This window comes from Pseudorasbora parva, chromosome 12 (genome assembly GCF_024679245.1).
Source record: "Pseudorasbora parva isolate DD20220531a chromosome 12, ASM2467924v1, whole genome shotgun sequence".
In the NCBI taxonomy this organism is placed as follows: Eukaryota; Metazoa; Chordata; class Actinopteri; order Cypriniformes; family Gobionidae; genus Pseudorasbora; species Pseudorasbora parva.
The window spans coordinates 11,981,531-12,005,066 of record NC_090183.1 but is presented as its reverse complement, the minus strand read 5'-3'; the positions used below and the strand labels follow the sequence as shown (position 1 = coordinate 12,005,066).

At 36.7% G+C, this 23,536-nt stretch overlaps 1 protein-coding gene across 1 annotated transcript; it reads right to left on the bottom strand.

Annotated features, from left to right (window-relative positions):
- Positions 1 to 6,091: 6,091 nt before the first annotated feature.
- Positions 6,092 to 22,007, bottom strand: LOC137094001 (fidgetin). The gene is made up of 3 exons (XM_067459129.1): positions 21,813 to 22,007; positions 20,914 to 21,095; positions 6,092 to 9,550 (listed from the first exon to the last, which is right to left on the bottom strand). The coding sequence occupies exons 2-3, from the start codon at positions 20,942 to 20,944 to the stop codon at positions 8,346 to 8,348; spliced, it is 1,236 nt and encodes a 411-aa protein (XP_067315230.1). The 5' UTR covers positions 20,945 to 21,095; positions 21,813 to 22,007; the 3' UTR covers positions 6,092 to 8,345.
- Positions 22,008 to 23,536: the final 1,529 nt, after the last annotated feature.

Below are 23,536 nucleotides of genomic sequence, written 5' to 3'. Positions count from 1 at the left end.
TTTTACCTTCGTTGCTCTGGTTGGTTGTAGCGCTATCCTATCGCGTGCAGAGGGAGTTTGAAAAACGACCGTTTATCCCGCCCCTCGGATTGAGCCCTGTCTATGGTGAGTTTCCAGACCAAACATCTTGATGTGGGTCTGGCTTGTCAGGCTAGGGCACCTTTAAAATAACCCCCTGAAATAGTTTGTTTACTTAATGGGTAACGGACACTCATTTATTGTATTTTTTTATGCCAGTTTAATATTATAATATAGGCTATCAGTTAATATCCGGATAATGAGCGGTGGTTGTCGGTTGGGAAAATTCACCAAATTCAGCATCCCTAATGAAGATACATCGGTAACACCCACAGGGCCTGAAAATGTTTTAAATGTCAAAATAAAGATACAAATATAGTTAAATGAATATGTATAGGCCTACATATGATGAAAAACATGCTATAATGAAGCAGAAAATCAAATCCTCCTCCTACGAAACGAACATGAAATGCGATTGAATGTCACTAATGTAATTTTCTTCTCTTTTTTGATCGCTTGGCTCTTGAACACAGAATCAGACACACAGCACTCACATCACATCATGTCAAGTTTCTATAGATGCGCTGATTTTAACTCATCATGATAATTTACTGTGTCAGTTGGAATATGATGATATGTGTCTGATAGGCTATAGCCTACCAGATGCAGTCATGTCCGTTTTTTATTTGCAGTTTTTTTTCCCCTGGTTGCCAGGAACATACAATCAGTTTTGCATTTTGACTTTGAACTAAGAGTTTGAATCTTTGAATAGCCAAATTTCCAGTTTTCCACCACTTGAGGGCGTGGCCTATGTTCAGAATACACCAATAAACCCCGCCCTCAAGCCTGATTGACAGTTGACTGTATTAGACATTGGAAATACAAACGCAAAGGGGATTGCAATTCCATTTTTGTGCAGGTTGTTGCAGGACACGGAGAAAACGAAATAGCAAATAGGTGATTTTCTATTACTATTCCAAAATGGCAGGGTCATAGGCTAACTTGTAGATATTGGAAATGCTATTGCAAACAGACTTTGCTTTTCCATTTGAAATATGGCAGTCCTTGTGCGTTTGCGTAAACGAAAATGCCAACGGAAATGCAGGAGTTGCAATTCCTTTTGAAAATAGTTTACGATATACTTCCATAGCCTAATAGCTATTGTGCTATAGCATCGAATGGAAATATAAATAATAGTATAAACCAAAAAAAGTAATTCAAACCATTCTCCTCAGAGTAGCATTCATTGCTCAATTCATGAGAATAAATGCACAGGATTTGTTTATTTAGAAGTATATTTCTGTCATAATTTACTCACCAAAATTTTGTTTCATTCCGTGGAACACAAATGATGAAAGCTTGAAGTTCCATGTTCGCGAGAGAAGTAATGTGCCAAATGAACCATTCTTCAGAATCGGATATTTCAATGAATCAGTTGAATCAGTAGATGATCAGTAGCTATAAGAAACTGTATGAATGATTCATTCACAAACGCGATTTAGTAGTCTTTTAATTGTATTTTTTATTTAATGTAGCTACATATAACATTTTGCGTTGTGTTATATTATCCTTGCATTAAATTACAAAAAAATCTAACAATAGTCAACGACTATTCTTTAGGTCTCTAATAGGTCTACATTTGCTGAGGTAAAAACTGTAAATATCTCTCTCATATGACTGCTGAAATCACTCTCTGTTTTTTCCTTTTGTTATTCCATCCAGCTTTATTCAGTTTGATTTGGTAAGTTACTTGAAGATGCCTCTCTGAACAAGAATGCTGCAATTCTCCAGAAGTAGACCCTGCCATTCAGGAATCTGGATGGATGATCAAATTTTCAGCTTAATGCAGGTATACTTTCACATGTTTTCTACTAACACAGGTTCTAATAATATAGCAAACGGGGTCTAAAAAGGGGGGGCGTCATTTGTGTTGAGCCTGCCTTGGAAGATAAACAAATGTTTCAGGAGTAAAATCCAGGAAAAGTGACAACAATAGAAGAAACGGGGAATAAAAGACAATAAAGATGGGCTAAAGCACACCAATCTATCTCTGAAAGACCTCTCTATGAAATAAAACAGCTCAAATCAAAATTAAAACGATATATTTTTAACAGTGATGAACTCATTTGTGAACAAGGGGTCTCAATGCCTGCCAAGGCAGCACTATGATTATTCAAATGAGTACTCTACCTTACATTTTAATGACTTGTGTTGGGGGTAATTAAGGTGTCTATTAAAATAGAGAATCGTGACGATGAATACATCTTCATTCTAGCTTAACCACAATAACATGTAGATAATTGTCTGAGATTAGAAGACATCATCACTGTTATCAGCCCTCATCTAGAACAAAATGTTCCCGCAACTCAGGCACATTAAAAGAGGATCAAATGCCAGGGCAGCTGATTGGACCGTATGATGAGCTGTAGGTCTGTCCATAGGTTGTTGTTTTTTTTTTTTTGGGGGGGGGGGGGGGGGGGGGGGGGGCTGGGGGGTTGTGTGGCTCTGAGTTCAGAATGTAAATCCAAGACCTTTTTCTAGAATTTTTTATTTTATTTTTAGAAAATAAGAGCAATGCAAAACTGTTCAATATGGTGTTATGGATTTATTTTGTTGTGGTCACCTAGTGTGAAGACTAAACGAATGTAAATATGTTCAATGTAAAGTAAGCAGTAAGTAGCTTTTGTCCACACACAATTTTAGCTATCAAAATGGGGACACCGCATAGACTTCTATTATTTTAATATAGTTATATCCACACCCTGACCATCACAGAAAACGTTCAGCATTTTTACAATAATAAATAATAAAAAATAAAATCTTTATTTATTGATTTTTTTTCAATTGCTGATTTTTTGGTTTAGCTCACTTCTGGTAATGTGTCTCCAAAACGTGGTTAAGTAGGTACACACACATACTAAACAAATCTGGAATACAATTCAAATGAGGTTGAAAGAAAGAAAGAAAGAAAGAAAGAAAGAAAGAAAGAAAGAAAGAAAGAAAGAAAGAAAGAAAGAAAGAAAGAAAGAAAGAAAGAAAGAAAGAAAGAAAGAAAGAAAGAAGAAAAAAAGGTTAAACATGTTGCCTAGCTGTTAATGTAAGAAAAAAATACAAACAGGCACACATAAATGGATACATAATTTGAACTTCATTCCAATGCTATGCATAATTACCCCGCAAATGTAGCGTCGTCCAGAAAGCCTCAAAGCACACAGACATGCACACTGGCATTTAGTGCCGTTTGCGTTCATTCACCCCATGTCAAATCCATCATACACACACCCTCACACACTGAAGCAGTCATTTCATAACCGCATGGTAAAATAAAAAATGAAACACTGTGCTTATTACTGGAAATTTAGGCTTTCAAATGGTCAAGTCCCTTTGTTATTTGCATAATTTATTCGTGTTTTTCTCTCTCTCTTCTGCCTTTGCACAATTTCCCCTAATTTGCATAGACTGTCCATTTAAGGGTTCTTAAACGGAATTACTGCCCTGCATACTTTAATTGTTAAAAATCACATTTAACTTGAAATGAATAAAAAAACAAAGCCATTAAAACATAAGTCACAGTGGGAGAATGCAACAGGGAAACAAATCTAGGGTTTTAAGGGTTTATAAGAACAAATAAAAGCTCACTGCAAGATATCTTCTTGCATTGGTTTAACATTAAACACCTGAAAAATACAAAAGCACAATATTATCTAATTTACCTGAATAACACTTATTACAGCCCACAGATTTTTTTTATGAACTATATATTACAATTAACAATCAATCTATTTTTTCTGTCCCTATAGGCAGAGAAACTCCCTGAATGGATGGCCAGTCCATGACAGGGTTAGCACACTGGACATACACACATTCACACTTTCGCTCACACCTTTGGACAGTTTAATGTCTACAAATTTATTGCAGTTATATCCATCTAAACTGTAATATTTGATGTAATACTGAAAGGAAAATGAAAAATAAACAACGTACCAAAAAAGTGAATCTCTGAACAACTATAATATAAAAAATATAATAGTATTACTAATTAATAATACTGTTTTAGCCTATTCACTTTTATTATAAAGCTGAGTACATTCCTTATCCTAACAGAAATCTATTAGCGTATTTATAGTTTAAATGTTTACTTGAAGCAATCTATTTTTTTTTGTTACAGAACCTTGCACCCTTAAAAGTGGTTTTGTCAGATTTCTGGATGTTTCAGGTCCATAGAAAACAGCAAACAGGGCCTTAAGATAAACATATTTAATTAGGAAATTGTTTACAATACTCAAAAATTCATTAAAACAAACACAATATAGTCGTTTGAGAATATGGCAACACACTCTCCCTGTTTGACTGCAATAAACTCACAACTTAGCTCTAAATGTGACTGTATTTTATATATTGAGAACACACGTTGTAAAATGTCATCTTTTGAAATGCAGAAGAGTGACCAACCACTCAATGTGGTGTTTACACAGTGAAACATCATGTGTGGTTTTAATGCACCTTTAACACCAATTCCAGCACTCAAAAATACCAAACACAGCTGTCCAAAGTCTTGGTGTATAACGAAACAACTTTTTAATTTTTTAATTTTAGCGCACCATTACTGCAAACACTTCAGGATTTCAGAGGTTTCTGGCCTGGGGTTTTTGTTTATGGGTGTAAAAGTGGTATTAAAGGGATACTTCACTGCTTTTTTATATTAAACTATGTTATTCCCTTAACTAAGACGAGTTTATACATACCTCTCTCATTCACTATGGTACCAAACAGAGATCAAATAAGAAGCGACCAAACACCTCCACGTTTTCCCTATTTAAATACAGTTACACGAGTAGTTGAACGACCAAGTGGTGACACAAAATAAAACATGACGCTTTTCTTAGCGGGTTAAAAAAGGAGAACTACAGTGTATGGCGGAATAGCACTTCTGAGAGTACTTCGACACGGCGCAGTAAAAAGTCATGCCTGAAAAAATCCTCCCTCAGATCTCCCCCTCACTCTCTCATTTCTATCAGGGGGGAGGGGGAGATGTGAGGGAGGATCTTTCAGGTGTGACTTTTTACTGAGTCGAAGCCATACATTATAGTTCTCTTTTTAATCCACTTAGAAAAGCCCCACGTTTTAATTTGTGTCACCATACTTGGTCGTTCAGCTATTCGTGTAACTGTATTTAAATAGAGAAAACGTGGAGGTGTTTGGTCGCTTCTTACTTGATCTCTGTTTGGTACCATAGTGAATGAACTGGGCTTAGTGGGCTAAGCTAAATGCTATCAGATCGTCACCGCGCGTCAGAGCGATTAAGAGCACGCACTGAGATGAGAGAGGTATGTATCAACTCGTTTCAATTAAGTGAATAACAGTTTAATATGAAAACGTGGTGGAGTATCCCTTTAAACTTTATGATATGATTATGATGTACAGTTTTCAATATCTCTCATTCCATGACACCTATTTTCACCTTGCTGTCTGCAAGGAGTATTTGAGGACCAATTACTTCAGTTTGGTACAGTACATTCTGTAGTCACACTCTTTTCCTAGTTCCAACAACAACAAAAAAATCCTCCCAAAGAATAAGAGGGGTTTAGATACTATATATTGAGGTGGCTTCTAAAAAAAAATTGCCAAACACATTTGAATCTTTTGTTGGAAAGCAACCAAAGGTTTGTCAAGAGTTCTGTTCCAAAAACTAGTGAGCAGGCTACCTATATAGGCAACATCCTAATTATTATAAATGACTGATTTGAAACACTTTTCAATGAAAAGGATCGCTTACATGCCACACAAATATTAGTCTACTCATGCAAAGCATAAGGGACTCAACTAAGACTCATTTTAGCATGTTGCTAAGCTAACAACTTGACACTCTAATGAACACAAAATACATAGCACAAATATTGGGTGAACTAGTACATTTAAAATGAAATCTTAATGCACAATGTTGCTGCCTATTCTTTGGAACAGCCTTCATGTCAAGAGTGCGCCGACTAGGTTTAGGAAGTGAGTTTTGCATAGAATGCTACAGACTATTTTTGAATGTAGAAGTAGTATGTAAGGGAAAAAGCCAAGCAAGTTAATTAGTGCCATACTTTTAATACCAAACAACCACTTTAATAAGATGACAGATGGTTAGATTAGGAACTGATGTAATATCGATAATTCAACATTGGAAAATAATCGAACGCAAATGGACAATCTGTAGCCAGAATAAAACAGATAAAAGTAAATTCTCATCAAATGGCAGTGATATAAAACATGATGTGTAAGAAACCATTGCTCTTTAAAAATAAAGAAATATAAATGGCACTTTTGGTAAACAGTTGAAAAAAAGTTGAAGAATGCTGTGCTTTCGTAGACAATGTTACGTACATGCAGTTGTGTAAGGAGAAGTGTACTATCCTAATCACTGAAAACTTATACAATAACTTACATAATTATCACATTGTCTGTTTCATTCAGCTGAAGAAATTGAATTTTGGTTAAATTCATAATTCAATGTGGGCCTGGTTGATCTTTAAGCAGATCCTCAAGGAATTCCTTGTCTCTTGGAATGAAGCCAATTCACCCTCTTGAATTGGAACTGCACAGAAATAAAATGTATTCACACAGAGGGAGTCATTTTGGCATTTCCTTGTGATTTGGCTCCCATACTGCTGCTTTGGTGATTGACTTTCATAAATAAGTATAATATCTTAATTCCCTTTGGTGGGTTTCATGAAGAAGGGAAAGGAAGTAAACAGAATGTAGTGAGGTCAGCCAAACTTTTTTCAGTGGTTGGGATAAAGTAAACTCAACACTATTTTTAAAAATGCACAAAACCTTAAGTAAAGACAAACACGCAAAATCATGTGGTCTCCTTCTCGCTGAGCATTTTCACACTTGGCCCTTAAGGCAATGTTTTATTTTTGGTAGCCAAGCAGGCAGAGACCATCTCAGGAAGTAGCCTGAATTGTCTGAATTCCATTTGTTTTTATGTCTGCAGTAATGTTTCACCCAATATGCTTCTTTTTCAAGATAGCCTGCAACATTTTTTGAGACAACAGCAGAAATTGTTGGAATAGACAAAACAGCACAATATAACTTAATGACTGATAATTACTGCCATTTACTAAACTTTTTAAATCGGACAGCAAATTTTAAAGCTGCAGTTTGTAATTTTGTTAGGCCCTAAGGGCATCAAATGGCATTATAAAAATAAAGATTGTTTAAAATCAAACATTTCCCTCCATCTTCCATTGGTCGGACAAAAAGGAAGTCCCGCCACCAAAATTGCCCAATGGATAAGCTGTTGGAAGGTTGTGCCACTCAAACAAAGCACCACAGAGCCACAGTGTTTACACTTTTTGGGAAGTCAACCTTTTTCTCTGCATATTTATCTAGAAAAGGAGATCATTTCTCATCGAAAAATTACACACAGCAACCTAAAGAACTGCAAAAACGTTTGCATAATGTTTCGTAGAATAATCCCGTTCTACAAAGATGTCTAGCAACAGATCTGTATACTCTCTTAAAATGCTGTGAAAGAGCACACAAACTGACCAACAGACCACCTGGTTCAAGTCCATTGAATTGTTTTTTTCTCTCCTAAGGACGGTATGTGAAAACGGCCTCTTCTTTTCTTTTACACATACAGGCATACGCCATTTATCTGACAGACACTTTCCTGAGGTTTTATTTCTCTCTCCCACACTCACACACATGGATTCTTTAAACAACCAGGATTTGTCAATTCTCCTAGGGAAAAAGGGTGACAGGATTTACAGTAAAAGCTCACCACATAAATAACCATTACAAGGCCACAAACACACGCACACACAAAATATACACCATGGCAATATGGTCAACCATAGCTAGTGTCCAACCACCACATCTGTTACCGTGACTCCTTGTCTCCATGGCAGCCACAACACATCCATTAGACATAAATTCCCTTGATGTACTCTCCTATCTCTCGGAATGGAGGAGTGAACTCTTTCCATCCCTCTCAGATATGCGTGTCCATCATGGAAGATATACTGGTCTGTCCGTTCCAGCAGAGTGAGGAGGTCATTGTCTCGCAATGACCGGTTAGGCTCGGCTAGGAGGGGCATAAATATCATTGTCCTCTTTCCAGAAAGGAGAAACTAAACTCCTCCTGTCCTGTAGCTCCGACAGCACACCAAGAGACTTCCAGGACAGAATTTCCCATTATGCAGCTGTATTTTGAGGCCCCTGCATTGAACCCCAAGGCTTTGAGCAAGTCCCTCCTTTCTACCTCCGATCCATCATGGGGAAGCATTCACACGTCATCAACTCAAGCATTGCTGGTTGAGTGTGAGCACGATCTCTCAGGGTGTGTTTGTGTCAAGGCAGAGATGTTGGTGAGAAGTGACAACAGAAGTCGAGGTAGATGGGAAGTGCTGTCCGGATGTACCATTGTTCCGTCCGCTCATGGCTACTGTGAGAGTCTCCAGGCTTCTTAAAGAGTCTCCGTGATTAGTTGGTTTGAAAGATGAAGACGTTACATCTGCCGATTGGTTGAACCCATTTTGCTTGTCCACCGTGTTATCTCCTGGTGGTCTGTAAAGAGGGCTGCCTTCAGACCTAGTATCCGAATTAGAGTTGCCGCCAAAATCAAACTCCTCGAACACTCCAATCTCGCTTTGAGTTGATGGGTAATATGACTTTGAAAGGTTGGTAGCACTTGGGGCATCACTTTCAGAGACACTACCTCCAAGGCTGGTGGTTTGATATGAGTATCCCACAGTTGGAAGAGGGTTAGGAGGAGATATACCTGAGGGTAGGTACGCAGAGGGTGGAGGGGGGGGACTGTATCCAGCAGGAAGAACGGCTTGTGAGGGGTAACGGGGATTTGGGTAACTGTATGCAGATAGGTTTTGCGAGGTGTTAGCACTGTAGGTTGACACTAAACTGGCATGGGTAGGGGTAGGGTGGAAAAGAGAGCCACCGTAAGTTCCTACAGGCTGCAGGAAGGGAGTGCTGTAGGGAGTGCTGCTGTATTCCTGATTTCCGGACTGACCATTACAACTGCTGCTGGAGAAACAAGGTTCCGGAAGACTCCCGCTGCCTATAACTGGTGAGTTACATGCGCTGACAGACACATCTGACACACTGAGCGGTGCTTTGGGAAGAAGTTCAGGCACGCAACCCAATGGAGGGTAGACACTCTCCAGCCAGGGCTCTGCCTCCACCTTCCGTCCATTGAGAAGGGGGGGCCCGTTATTCACAACACCGGGTCCCCTAATGCTAACGGAGATGGCTGTGTCTGGATATCCCATAAGTCCACTCTCACAGGGTAGATCCAGAATGGCAGAATATCTCTCTGCATACCGCTTGAGCAGGTTAGAAGCGGTCAGAGCAGAAATGTCATCATTTGCCCATGAATGTTGGTACGCTACGGTTGAGGTCGAACCAGTTAGCCTTGGATCCCTAAGTGCTTCAATCTTATGCCCTGGTGAACGAGTGGTGGATGTGATGTCATAGTGTTGCTCCGCCCACTGCGACTGCTCAGGGCTCCACTGCATGGTCACGCCTGCCAGTAAAAAAAAAAATCATGTCAATTCAAACTCATGGAAGTTCATAAATTTCTGAAATATAAATCACATCATAAATTTAAAGCAAAAGGAATAATAGAATTTCTATTACATCAAAGAGCCTCAGAGTGTGCCGCCCACATGAACTTGCCAATCAATATGCAAACATGCTATAATATATTTCTGTAAAAAAAAAAATCACTAATTATACTTATTATTCAACCTTATTTCCGTCACAATATAAATTAGTAGTGTTCCAAAAAACAGCACTGAGAGAAAATGTGAGCAATTTAGGTTCATTAACATTAGTAAATTAGCGCAGTTCCAGATAATGACCAATTCTGCATAATCATCATTTTTTTTAAAAGACAAAAATCTTTTTATAAAAATTCATAATATTAAAATAAAAGGCAATCGAAAAAGGCTTTTAAAATTCCCTTTTGAAGAACACACTAGCAGTTATCTGAGCTGCTCTGCGATGTTTGACAGTGAAGTTTAAATTCAGCTGTGTTCTGGTAGAACTTGATTCACCCCCACACACACATCAAGAATAGCTCTGATGATATCATTAGGGTACTGAGATACTGAGATACAGCAGAAGGCTTCATCTCAAGTGAATAAAATAAAAGCTCTTTAATGTAATCAAGGAACCTCATATTACACCCTCTCTGTCTCTTTCTCAGTTTCATTGACTCCCGCACACCACACGGGAACATAATATTTCAGCATACTGTAATAACGATTGATCAATAATGTGGCTCTCGGCATTAGCAACTGAACCCGACAACAGATGTTACCCCTAAAAATACTGCATCTCTGTCATTTCAGCTTCACACATATAGTACGCACACAGTACTGCACCAAGATTTTAGTTTATGAAAACAAAGAGCTTTTCTTCCGTATTGAAATTTGACATATGGCTGTACAGAGGGAAAGAGATTGGGGTAGAGAAGGGGAAAAATAACAAAAAAGAGAAATGATGTCCATGGCCATAAAATCATACATACATTAATGTACTTCTAATTAAGATAAAGAAACATTGGATTTTTTCCAGTGGATTTGAAAAAAGTTGTGCATCAGAAACAATCCTATGTTTTGTTGAAATAAAGAAAGAGACATACACTCCATATTACAGCAGATGGATATTGATTTTGGACTGATGGAGCAAAATTTACATGTTCTATCCATCTCAATTAAAAACTGCCCAATTACATTCAATTCTATCAAGCAGCAAATCCTCTTGATCGATACACGCAACTTGAGGTCAGTCAGTGTTCTCTCATGGGAAAAGGCTGGCCTTACTGCACACACAACACACACACACACACACACACACACACACACACACACACACACACACACACACACACACACACACACAACTGGCGCCATTCCCCTGGAAGGACTGACATAAATTAGGACTTTGAAAGTCACTCATAACACTCATGACATTAGCAATAGTTTTAACTATTAAAAACTAAAGTTATATAGTTTAGCAGCAGATCTTAACCAAAGCAAATTACAGTACTGGGTACAAATCACACTAATGGCAATTAGAAGGACAGGTGGCTGAAAAATGATAGGATAAAAGAAGAAAAGCACAATAAAATGAAATATTATTTAAAGCAGTATCAATAACAGACCTTAAAGAGCTAAAGATGTCTTTCTAATTGTTTTTTTCTTCTTTTCTATTTTAATGGTTGACACTAGCGACACATAATAGTAGTCTAAAATTATAATTAATTCTTACATGCGCTCCTATAAAAACATGTACAAAAATAATAAATTCACAGAACTAGATTGGTGAAAAAATAGAACATTTTCCACAGATATCTTTCAATTTAAACTGTTTCACATTTACATTTATGCAACTGGGATATGGATTTATCCAGCAGTCAAATGCATGACATTGGAATTGTTATCGAGATACTATTATACTGTATAAGCTACAGGATGTACAATTGCTAATAAAAGTGATGGCATACCCGTCTTCAACAAGCCACATGATTTGAGGTGCCATTCATATCTCTAGCAAAAACAGTTCGACTAGATGAGATATGCTCCAAAGTGGGTTTGTTAAATTCCCAACTCTGAGAATGAACAATTGCAAACACCAGTAATTTGAGTAAAACAACCTTAGAGGATGAACATGTCATTTAAAATGAGGTCTCAATTAAAAACCACATCATTCAAACCTCTAGAGATGAGACAACACAGTGCATAAAGGGTTCTTCATAAGAACATACACACACTGTAAAAAAATGTTTGTTGGTTTTTGTTGGTTTAACTTAAAAAACTAAGTAACCTGGTTGCCTTAAAATTTTGAGTTTATTGAAATTAAAAATTGACACAATGAAGAAAATTTGTTTAATAAATAGAAACTCAAAATATTATTGTATCTGAACCACATAAAAAATGTTATAAATCATGAAAATAGCACTATTTGGCATGTTTCACTGCGTCATCAGAATAAAACACACACAATTACCCAATATGCTTACAAAATCTTTTAATAATATTTTAATAAAGGTTGTCGAATCTCAAAAAAAAATTAATTGTATTGAATATTAAGGCAACCAGGTAACTTTTTTTCAAAATATTTTTTACAGTGCAACTTCAATTGTTCTACAAGATAAAGAACTATTCATCATGGAGGGAGCTAGTTATTTAAATATGAACAAACAAATATTCTCTGGCTTGTTTGCCTACATTACAGCCTCACCAGTCTAAAGCCAAAAGCGATTGTTGTAAAGTTCAGTATTAGCTGTGGTTTGGTGAAATGTTCTTGCAAATACTGTCTTTTTTTATTGTATTCTACAGAACAACCTGGACAATCTCATTAACCGCAAAAGCTGCTGATGTAGTATGTGTGTAAAAGGTTTTGTGCTGGTGCTTTAGAGAACGACTTTCTATTGTTCCCATATACCCTCTGGCTACATATCCTCCGGAGAAGGCCCATCACTCACACACACACACACACACACACACACACACACACACACACACACACACACACACACACACACACACACACACACACACACACACACACACACACACACACCAATTTCTAAAGCAATATTCCATACTTTAAAGGCAGACATTTCATTAACTGGTTTTAGAGGAAGGAATCTTCCCTTCATTGACTGAAATGTGTTAGTTGAGTTGTAGCGTCTCTTTAAACATTGCTTACACTGGTGTTTTTTTCCCATGTGCGTGTGTGTAAATGCATATTAGACTACTATTTAAAACCAGAAGCACATCGACAGAAAGATAGACTCACTTTTCCTTAACTGAAATCTCAGGTTTCTCCAGCAGCAAAATCGATACATCACACAGACTCTCTCTCTCTCTCTCACACACACACACACACACACACACACACACACACACACACACACACACACACACACACACACACACACACGCACACTGCATTCATAAAATGTTTTTATTGCGTAATTAAACCGCCATTGCTGTCACCAACAGTAAAGCCAATAAAGCCATCAAAAGAAAGATCTAGACAAAATAAATACACACTCGTTCACACAATCTAATCCAGACCACGGACTTCAGTAAGTGCCTATTAAAGTAAACCATTCTTAACTTTTTATTATTCGCAAACACAAGACAAAGACTCAACACAAAAATATCCAATTCAGTCCAGGTAGTTTTTAGGGAAAAGGACAGCAGTTAACAGAATTTCATGATTAAATTAAAGGTATAGTTCACGTAATAACTAACATTATGTTGTTCCAGACCTGTATGATATTCTTTGTTCTGTCAAACACAAAAGGAGATGTTAGGCAGGATGATAACAATGCACTATAAAAGTAAATGATGACCAGTGGCTGTCAAGCTTCAAAAATGCTCAAAAGTAACATACATGTATCAACAGTAGGGTATACAACATTTGGTATGTTCCAAAAATTACTTCTGAAGCCATATATCATCTTTGTGTCACTACTTGTGTCAAAATGTGTAGATCTTCCTCACTGACATAACCTCATTTCAATAAGCATACATTCCTGGTCAGAATTATTAGAACAAATGCGGCTGTGAAAATAAATCTGCATTGTTAATCCTTTTGACTATTTTAATCACAAAAATCTAACCTTTCATTAAAGTAAAACAATTGAAAATGGGGGTGGGGTGTCTTATTATCATTTTTTCCCCTCATGTTGGCCACAATTAACGGCACCCTTTCATTCAATTACAGAACCTCTCCAGATCCTTGTTGATATCTACGATCCATATATCTGAACAAGATATCCAGGACCTCCAGCAGAAAATATAGGCCCACAACATTAAAGATCCAGCAGTATATTTAACCGTACACATGAGGTAGCTTTTATCCCTGTGTGGACTAAATCCATCTTTTTTAAATCATAGAACCCGGTCCCGTTTGAAGCTTTAGTAGTATCTGAAAACTGAAGACTCCCGGAGTTTGTTTTTGCATTTCTTATTGATTGGAACTTCTTAATTACCCTGGTGGTGGAAATGGGAATTTTCAATGCTTTTGCTTTTTTCTTAAAGCTACTTTCCATTTTGTGAAGCTCAACCATCTTTTGCATCAGAATTATATTCTTTAGTTTTACTCATTGTGATGAATGATTAAGACAAGTTTCCTTATATTTATACTCCTGTGAAAAAATAAGTCATGGCTGAACAATTTGATGCTCCTATAGTCACCCAATGGGTATACAAGGGGAATGTATACTTCAGAGATAATCATTACTAGGGCTACCAATAATTTTGGCCAAAAATACAAAAACTAGAGAAGAACATTTATTTCATAATTTTCATGTATTAGCTTTACCTCAATGAAACTTTAGATTTTTCAGATTTTTAAATGAAAGCTCAAAAGGATAAACAACGCAGATTTATTTTTACAGCCTTTTTTGATCATATTTACCAATATTACAAATATTCAAATTTGGTAGTTACTAGACACATAAGAACCAATGTTTGGCATCACTGAAGTCAAACTGGTTTGACATATAGTATTAATATATATATATATTTATATATATATATGTGAATGTGAATACGATTTGAGAGTTACGCCAATGGAGAAGATGTTAATGAATTTAATGACTTAAATTTGTCGTTTAAACACACAAAGCTATCATAGGGCTAAAAAGACTTAGAATATATAGTTTATACACTGTAAAAAATGACATGTTCAATAAGTTATGACAACATGTTTTTACATTGTTTTAACTCATCAAAATAAGTTAAGAAATGTTAAACTTGTTTTTATTAATTATACAAGATGTAACTAATTTTTTAAAGTCAGTTTAACATAATTTAAGTTGAAATAACTTAAACATCCAAGTCGATTGTACTGCAAAAGTTCAATATTTGCCTTTTTTTACAGTGTAGTCATGACAACTCTCAGAATGAATCAATTTCAAATAGCATTTATTGGCATGGGGTATGAAATATACATAGGCTTAATTTTGGCGGATGAGATCTGCTATACTGCTGCTGTCGAGCAAATACAATAATTTGTTCAGCTTAGTCAAAAATAAAAAAGGCTGCTGCAAGAAATGATAGAACCCATGTAACAGGTGGCACTGGGGAGGTGGAGGGTTAAAACACCTGGTCTGTGCAGAGTATATCGTGCAGCGTGCCGATCGCAGGATAGAGTATGATATATATATATGGTTATGTGGATATGGAAGTACTTCTGATTGGCTGGTTCTCATTGATTGGCGTTGAAAGAACCAATCAGCGTTGGGTTAGATTTTCATGCCTGAATTATTTAGTTGTGTGGACTAACAGGATCATACTTATACTGAATATTGTTTTTTATTTTGCAAGCCCCTGGTCACTATCGTTGTATGGAAAAAGGCAGCATGAACACTGCCCAACTACTTCTTATATGTTCTAAAGAAGAAAGATGTCATATGGGTTTGGAGAAATATTAAAGTAGGCAAATGGTGACAGAATTTAATTTTTTGGGTGAGCAACCCCTATATTGTTTTTCTACTTGTGCCCAATTTACTTCTCTAGAAATCAGCCAATACTGCATGACATGAGGCACAGTACTGCATAGATCAAGATCATATTATCCATCTAAAAATAAAACAGAAAATCCATTTGATACAAAACTACAAAACCACAGTCTCTTTTACTTGACACAAAGGGCATGCTTTTCAGTGTGTGTGTGTGTGTGTGTGTGTGTGTTAGCAGTTGTGAACAGTTCTCCTGTTGTGCAGGCAGTTTGACCATTGTAAGAGTGGCAGGGTGGAAGCCCTCTAATTCTTCTTTAATGTGAATGAGCCATTCACTCTCAACGTCCTCTCTTCAAAACGCCTGACTTTCAGCCCTGGCCTGCTGAGTGCTGCAATAGAGAGAAAGAGGGAGAAAGAGAGAGAGGGAGGTGCAGAGAAGTATGACAGAACGAAGCCTCAGCAGCGAAAGGTCTATGAAAGTTTAAGCGCAGAGATTGAAACTAAACTTTTGTTTTGTAATGTCACTGTAAAATGATGTAAAATGGTTGAGACCATTAAATGAAATCTTGAAGGTGAAACCAACCACACATACAGCTCCAGTTCAATAAGCTCACAAAACCCCTGTCAACCATTCTTTATAATATTTTGATTAAAAAGCTGAAGTGTGTGCAATTTTCGATTTTTTTTAATATTTTGCACAAAATTGGGCCAAAACAACGTTTTTTTTCTGGTGGCTAGAACTTTCAACTTTGAACTGCAATTGGTAAATGGTGATTACGTAACAGGTGCATGTGCTCTAGGGCTCCACTTTGATGTGGAAATCACATTCACTATACAGTTCATTTTTTCAGTGATTCCATGAACTTCAGACACAAGTTAAACTTTTTGCTCTTCATATACAGTGGAATACAGTAGATTGTTGAATTGCAGGGCTGGTACAAACATATTCACACCTCTATGATCACTTGCAAAGAGACTGAAATAAAACTGCAATGAATGAATTTCACAGAGAATGTTCGTAAAAGGCTTCCTCAGCTTTTTATTTATTTAAATAACTTCTTTCTTTTTTTGAAAATGTTTGCCACGACTATATCAGGCCCTTTATTGTCTTCAAATTGTCTTCATAATCTTTGATCAAAGTGTAATTTTAAAACCGGCTCTTCACATTCATTCTCTTGTAACAATAACATTTTTAAGCTGTTGGATAACATTATTACATTTTAACCAGCAGTCAGACTTAAATTAAATTGTTAGTTCACCCAATAATAAAAATTCGGTCATTAATTACCCTCATGCCGTTGCAAACCCGTAAGACCTTCGTTCATCTTCGTAACGCAAATTAAGATATTTTTTATGAAATCCCAGAGCTCTCTGACCCCACATAGACAACCACACAACGACCACTTTCAAGGCCCAGAAAGGTAGGAAAGACATCGCTAAAACAGTCCATGTGACTACAGTGGTTCAATCTTAATGTTACGAATGCAATGAGAATACTTTTTGTGCGCAAACAAACAAAAATAACGACTTTATTCAACAATTTCTTCTCTTCTGTCTCCTATGCTGTTCACACAGTAAACACAATGCAGCACTTCTGGGTTCTACATCAGAACGCTGGCTCAGTATTGGTCAATGATTGGCCAGCTCCTGTCTCAGTATCACACACATGCGTCGTTGTGCTCACGTGCCAGAGTAATTATGGACAGAATTGTATTGCTTTATAAACTCAAATTCAGGTCAGGCTTCTTTTGGAATGTAACAGCAATTTTTCAATTTTAGTTTCCAGTGGATAAAATTAAATCCCACCCAACATTTTGTCCTGTTAATTAACCTTTTCCACTCGGAAAAATGAAACCATGTGTGTAAAATTGACAGCAAACTGCAATTGACATGGACATTTTCCTGAAAGTTGTGAACACTTACAGGTTTGTAGAAAACATTACTTTATTTGAGTGTTCGGGAAACTCGAATGTATCATTATTTTGCAATATGATTTTGGTGACAGCAGTGGTATAGAAATATGACAACTTTCATTTAAATGAATCGGACTGATTAAACATTTCAGAGAGACATTCATAGCAACAAAAAAGCGAGATAAATTCAATCTAAGACAGACAAGGCAACTCTTTTCTTTCACTTCCTCCGCCTTCTCTTTTCTGCAGATAGATTATTTAAAACCTCCATAAAAGACATAGCAAGGGCTTAAATCACTTTCATATCTCTCTAAACGAGAGACGAACGCCTCGCATGTCAATGACCAATTCAATTCCACACGCCATTTTCCTCTGCTAATTAACACAGTACCGTGTTCATTTAGAGACACAATACAGAGCACTGGGCTGGGGCAGGCTGGGCAGCCGTACGGCGTCTGCTGCTGACATCGGCCTTTAATAGGGCTTTAGCATATTAAACAGCTCAATCATCCCTCATATGTGCGCACACACACACACACAGAGAGAAAGGGAGAAACTAGAGGGATGGACTAGTTTTCTGTAGGGACAAAAATGAAGAAAAAGAGAAAGTATGAGATACTACATGAGAAAGTCCACATTAGTCGCTCAAAGACATTTGTCACTAAATATCTTTAGATGTGTGTGAAGGCATGAAGTTGGAGGGAAGGGGAAATAAGGAAAAGTGTAAAGTTAGATAAAGTGAAGGTGAATAATTTTATCAATCAATCAATCAATCAATCAATCAACTTTATTTAAATAGCGCTTTTACAATGACGATTGTTTCAAAGCAGCTTCACAGTGTCAAACGAGGCAATATTGTAACAAAATTTGATTTGGCTGTACAGTCGTTCTGGAGAAAACAGTGATATTATCAGCTTATTTTAATTTATCATATAGCGACAATGTTGGCAGATCAGTATTATAGTTTATAGTATTAAATATGACCTAATTAATTAATTTTATTTGTATTTTTAGTTGAATAACTTGGATCATGATTCTAGAGTCCCCAAAAAACATTGTCATGTCACCACTAAAATGTTAACACAATCTGATTGAGAGAGAGACAGGAGATAACGATGAGAAAGGAAGGTTATTAATATACTGTAGGCTATACAGTATATATATATATTATTTGTTGCTTTTTTATTCATATTTACTACTATAGCCATGTATGAGTAATCACAACTAAGGGTTCACATTCACATTTCTTGTAAATATTACCTTATTTAATCATTCAACGGTTCGTAAATAAAGAATTTAGCTACTTATAGAGCAATTAAAAATTAAAGTACCACCTTCATGTTTTTTCCCCTAAGTGCGCAGACATCTCATTTCAATCAGGCCACTTTTTTTTACCAAACAACTGTGAGCAGACAGCACAGAATGAGCTGATCACACACAACATGCTATTTTGTGTAAGAGGAGTCTCATATATGAACATATAGCCTACTCGAAACACATTGCAAGAATATCAAGAGGTTTACGTTTTCAAAAGTTACACAGTTTTTACTAGAAAAAAACAGCGGTTTTGTTCAAAGATATGGAAATAAAAGAGACAATATATTTAGGCTACATCTAAATAAAAAAATTGAAAAGTCTTAATGCAGTCTTAAATTACTTCATTAAAAAAAAAAAAAAAATGTTTAAATGGATTGACAGTACTAGTTTTAAAATACACTGGATAATTAACTAAAGATGATTCTCTAGTATAATTGGAAATAATTTGTTTCCCTTTATCACAATAAAGATGGAGTGAATTTATAAGAAAAATGTGAGATATTTCTTAATCTTTTTGTTTATCTAAATTAAAATAAAGAATTTCTTGAGAATATTAGTTTAAATGTTATTCCTCAATGTCGTAATCCATCCTGTTAGTCTTTTGCAATATCCTTTTAACTATAACAAAAGCAAGTTCCTAAATGACATCATCAGGAAGTGTTTAGGGAAAACAACAGCAGCAAGTATTAGCAATGGACTTGAAGTTGACACCCTCATGTAAACTATAACACTCAAGTCCTCACTGTGCAACTACAACACAAGCATACTCATTTTTTAAACGGTACTGCGTAACAGGACTGACCCTATCTTATGCCATTAAACGGATAAATCCTAGAAAAGACTCTGCTTAACATTGATTAAGGCCTCTGGCACATACAGACACACACACTTTTGAAAGTGTGTGTGTGACAACAATTTTCATAAGGATATTTACTATATGCTTCTAAGGCCTTAACTGAGTCTTCTTGAATATCAAAAAATAGTCATTTCACACAATTTGAAGAATTTAGTCATATCTGATTATTGGGGTGACGTCTATTGTACATACATACCCTTAACCCTCACACAAACCTGTTGATGTAGATACTCAAGTAATAGGCAACAAGATTTGTTTGATTTATCAGCATTTTAGAAAGTGAGGACCACTAGTCCTCACAATTCAGTTTGCGACATGCTTCAGCTAAACCTGTACAAACAAGCAGGGCATTAAAACAGACAATATCACTCGATGATTGATGTTACCCATGTGAAAGTATAATAAGAAACGTGCACATAGTAGTTTAACTGTCCATTTCTAATTCACAAATGCCCATCAAACTTATGATTTATTGTGTGCAGTGCGTGACTGACTGGCTCACTGACACAACATTCAGACAGATAAACAACCACTCATACAGGCAAGTCGACAGCAAATCTGCTCCACCTGACTGAGACAGACAAAGAGAGACAAGGGGGACACTGGAATATTGGAAAATGAAGTGTTGTCATTTCGCAATACATCTGAGTCCAAATTATGCACATCTAACTAACCGCGCCACTGTGCGCTCACGGCTGATTTCCCGCCAGAATCCCATCACAGCGCGAGCATTTATTACGCGGCCGTGCAGCAGTCGCACTGCCCGCGCGCCCGACTGGAGATACAGCGCTACATGATTGCGGTCTGTAACCTCCAATCTCAACTCTCCTTCCCCTGACGCGAGCCAGGAAAATGCTATCATAGCACTGAAAATCAATCTGCGTCTAGCACGACCAGTATGGAATATCCGAATGGAGGAACAGATTGGAAAAACGTTTAAGTAGGAAATAGGCTATAAATAAAAAGTCAAGAGAACGGCATACACGGGATGTTCTAAAACTGAATAGCCTAGTTTTATTTTATAGCCTTTTTAAGAGAGCTGTTCTCGTAGGGTGTTGTTTTTCCGAGTCCGGCCTGGGTCATGTCGCGATCCCCTTCTTACTTTCCAGTCAGTTCTAATCATATCGTATCTAATGAAGGCGAAAAGCCAATAATCTAAATACTAATAGGGTAATGCATGCTTTGCATATGATTGTAGCCTGTATAGGCTACTGAATAAAAGGTAGCCTAAAGAAGGAAACAACTAGTTCATGAAGAAAATATAGCATCCTCTACTGCAGATTTGCATGCTTTTTCAAAATAAAACATAGACTTACCATATACACCGCTGATCATATTGCTTGACATCAGCAAGGTGACGGAGAAAGACTGAAAGGAGTTGAAAGGTTCACTTCAACGATTTCCACAACGCGTGTTGTAGAGAAGGTGTTTTTTTTTTCCTCAGCAAGTTGAATGACACCGCATGCAAAGAGTGTTTTGAGGGCACAGGAACACCAAACTGTGGAGAAAGAGAAGAATATGATGCAGCAGGAAAATTACAGTAATACAAATGCTGTTCCGGCTATTTAGGCTATTTAACTTCACGTTTACCCCCTAAACTTGATATAATTTAACGGTTTTTTTTCTTAATTTATTTTATTTTAAGATTTTATATTCGTGTTTATATGAACATTTAATGCAAATATTATTTTTCAAAAAGGGCTTTCAAAAATCAATTTAAATGTATATGATTTATTTTTTAAACTAATTTTGCTTAATTAATTTAATATTTCTTTATTTAATTAGGCTACTGCAGTTAATTTAAATTAGCTATATTAAATATGATTTAAACTGAATTTAAATATGCTAGTCTTGTGAATAGTGTTTCAAAGGAAAGGATGATATTAGAGCTAAAGTGAGTTATAAAGAAAGATCATTTTTATTTGTGCTGATTGATGAGAATGCCTCTCTGTCACTCTCGCTTGGACACACAACGCACATATACGGATCAATGCTGTCGTATTATAGAACTCCACTCCAATAATAAAACTTCTTGCCTAGTGCTCAAACTACCATAATTGCATGCTATTTAGAGCTACGGCGAAGAAAAACCGCCCGCTGTTTTTCTCGGGCCTGTGTCCGAGTGTCCGAGCGCGCTGTCCGTGCATGGCATGGCCTCTCTCTCTCTCCGGTACAAACGGACAGCTGGTGGACACAAACAAAGTGAAAGATTTACCTGTTCCGCGCCTGAGAACGGCGACAGCGTCCAGCCGTGCTGCTGAGAGCGGGGGATGGCGGTTACTCCGAGTCGGTGATGTTCTGGAATGCTTCCAAGTCAGGGCTGGAGAGACTGACCACCACAGAATTACTGACCACATCTACTGCCATGTTGGAATTCCAGAACCTCACGCCAGCTGCCGAAAAAAAGCGGAGAAGCTTCATCCTCTAGTGCGCATGCGCGTTACCAGAGTCCATCTCTCTCTCTCTCTCTCTCTCTCTCTCTCTCTCTCTCTCTCTCTCTCTCTCTCTCTCTCTCTCTCTCTCTCTCTCTCTCTCTCGTCATTTTAAGTAAACACCATCAAAGCTAGGATTTAAACATCCTTTGGGAATTCACATAAATACAAATATAATTTCTATAATTTGTTTGTAGCAAATGACAACATTCATTTGGAAACAGATGTGAGAAAATATATTAGGCTATGTTGTAGTTATAGCCTAATATGAAAGGTCATGATGTAAATTAGACCGTATAGGCCGACTGTAATATTTAATTAATGAAGTATTTGATAGCAATCAAATTAACCGTCAAGTGCTTTTTCTGTGTCAACAGAAATACGTTTTCCGAGATTTACAAATCCTTAATGTATATACTATACAAAATAATATTTTTTAATCTCTTTTCCTTCCTCTCTGTTGTTAACATGTAAAGAGAAATGAAGTGATGGACATTATAATTGCAGTGCACATAAATAAGTTTGAATGAGGGTACATTAGGCTATATTAGGGTTTGTAATTTATCAGTCACTGTATATTAAATAAACTATAAGCATATATAATGAGCATTATAATTCATATTAAGACATCCCAGAAATTCAGTGTGTGGAAAAAAGTCAAGCTCCCATTCACCAACCTCAACTTCATCTCATTCTAATCCACATTTCTTATGTTTGCTAATTACAGAGCCACTCATGTCTCTGTCTCCGATTATCATTTCGCATAAAAGGCAAGAGTTTAGCATAAATTACGAATATTTCTGCATATTAGCAGTGAAGCCGTGACATGTTAATGACCCTGGTGTCAAAAGGTAGAGAAAATGAAAGAGAGATAATCTGACAGAATGAAAAACAGAAAGAATAAATACTGAAAGAGACTGAGAAAAGAAAGAGCACCTTGACATTTAGAGTTGTTTTAATTACTTTTCACATAAAAAAAAAAAATCAGACCAGTTGTCCTTTCAAATACACTGACGTATCTGAAAGGAGTATAAGCAAAATGCAAATGATGATACAGTTTAAAAAAAAGAACACAGACAACCAGCAAGATTTTGTATATAGTTTAGGAAAACAGGACTAAATGTGAAGAAACTATTGTGAAACTATATGTTGTGATTACAACATTTGCTTGGTTCTATTGTCCATTTCCAGACTAAATATAGTGTCTGTCTATTTGTCTTTTCTCTCTGTCTTTTTGGGTAAGGGCAGGGAGGAGAGGCCATCCGCACAGCATTGTGGGGGTTAGAATGTGGTGACATCAGAGGAAATGTCAGAGATTGTGGGAGGCAATGTTAAAGAGAAACTCAGCTCCGTGCCTGAAAGCCTAACTGACATTTGTGGACAGTCGGAAAGGTCAGGCATATCTTCATATGAAAACTTACACAGTACACACAGGTGGGTAAAATAATACTTTAAAGCTATATCCTGTACGACTATGAGTGTGATATTGCATTTATACAACAGTTAG

What these genes read in the sequence shown, in the direction of transcription:
- LOC137094001 (XM_067459129.1), bottom strand. Translation starts at nt 20,944, where the DNA reads ATGTCAAGCAATATGATCAGCGGTGTATATG. An exon ending in TATGATCAGCGGTGTATATG is followed by an intron (nt 9,551 to 20,913) that starts GTAAGTCTATGT and finishes TTTTACTGGCAG; the next exon opens with GCGTGACCATGCAGTGGAGC.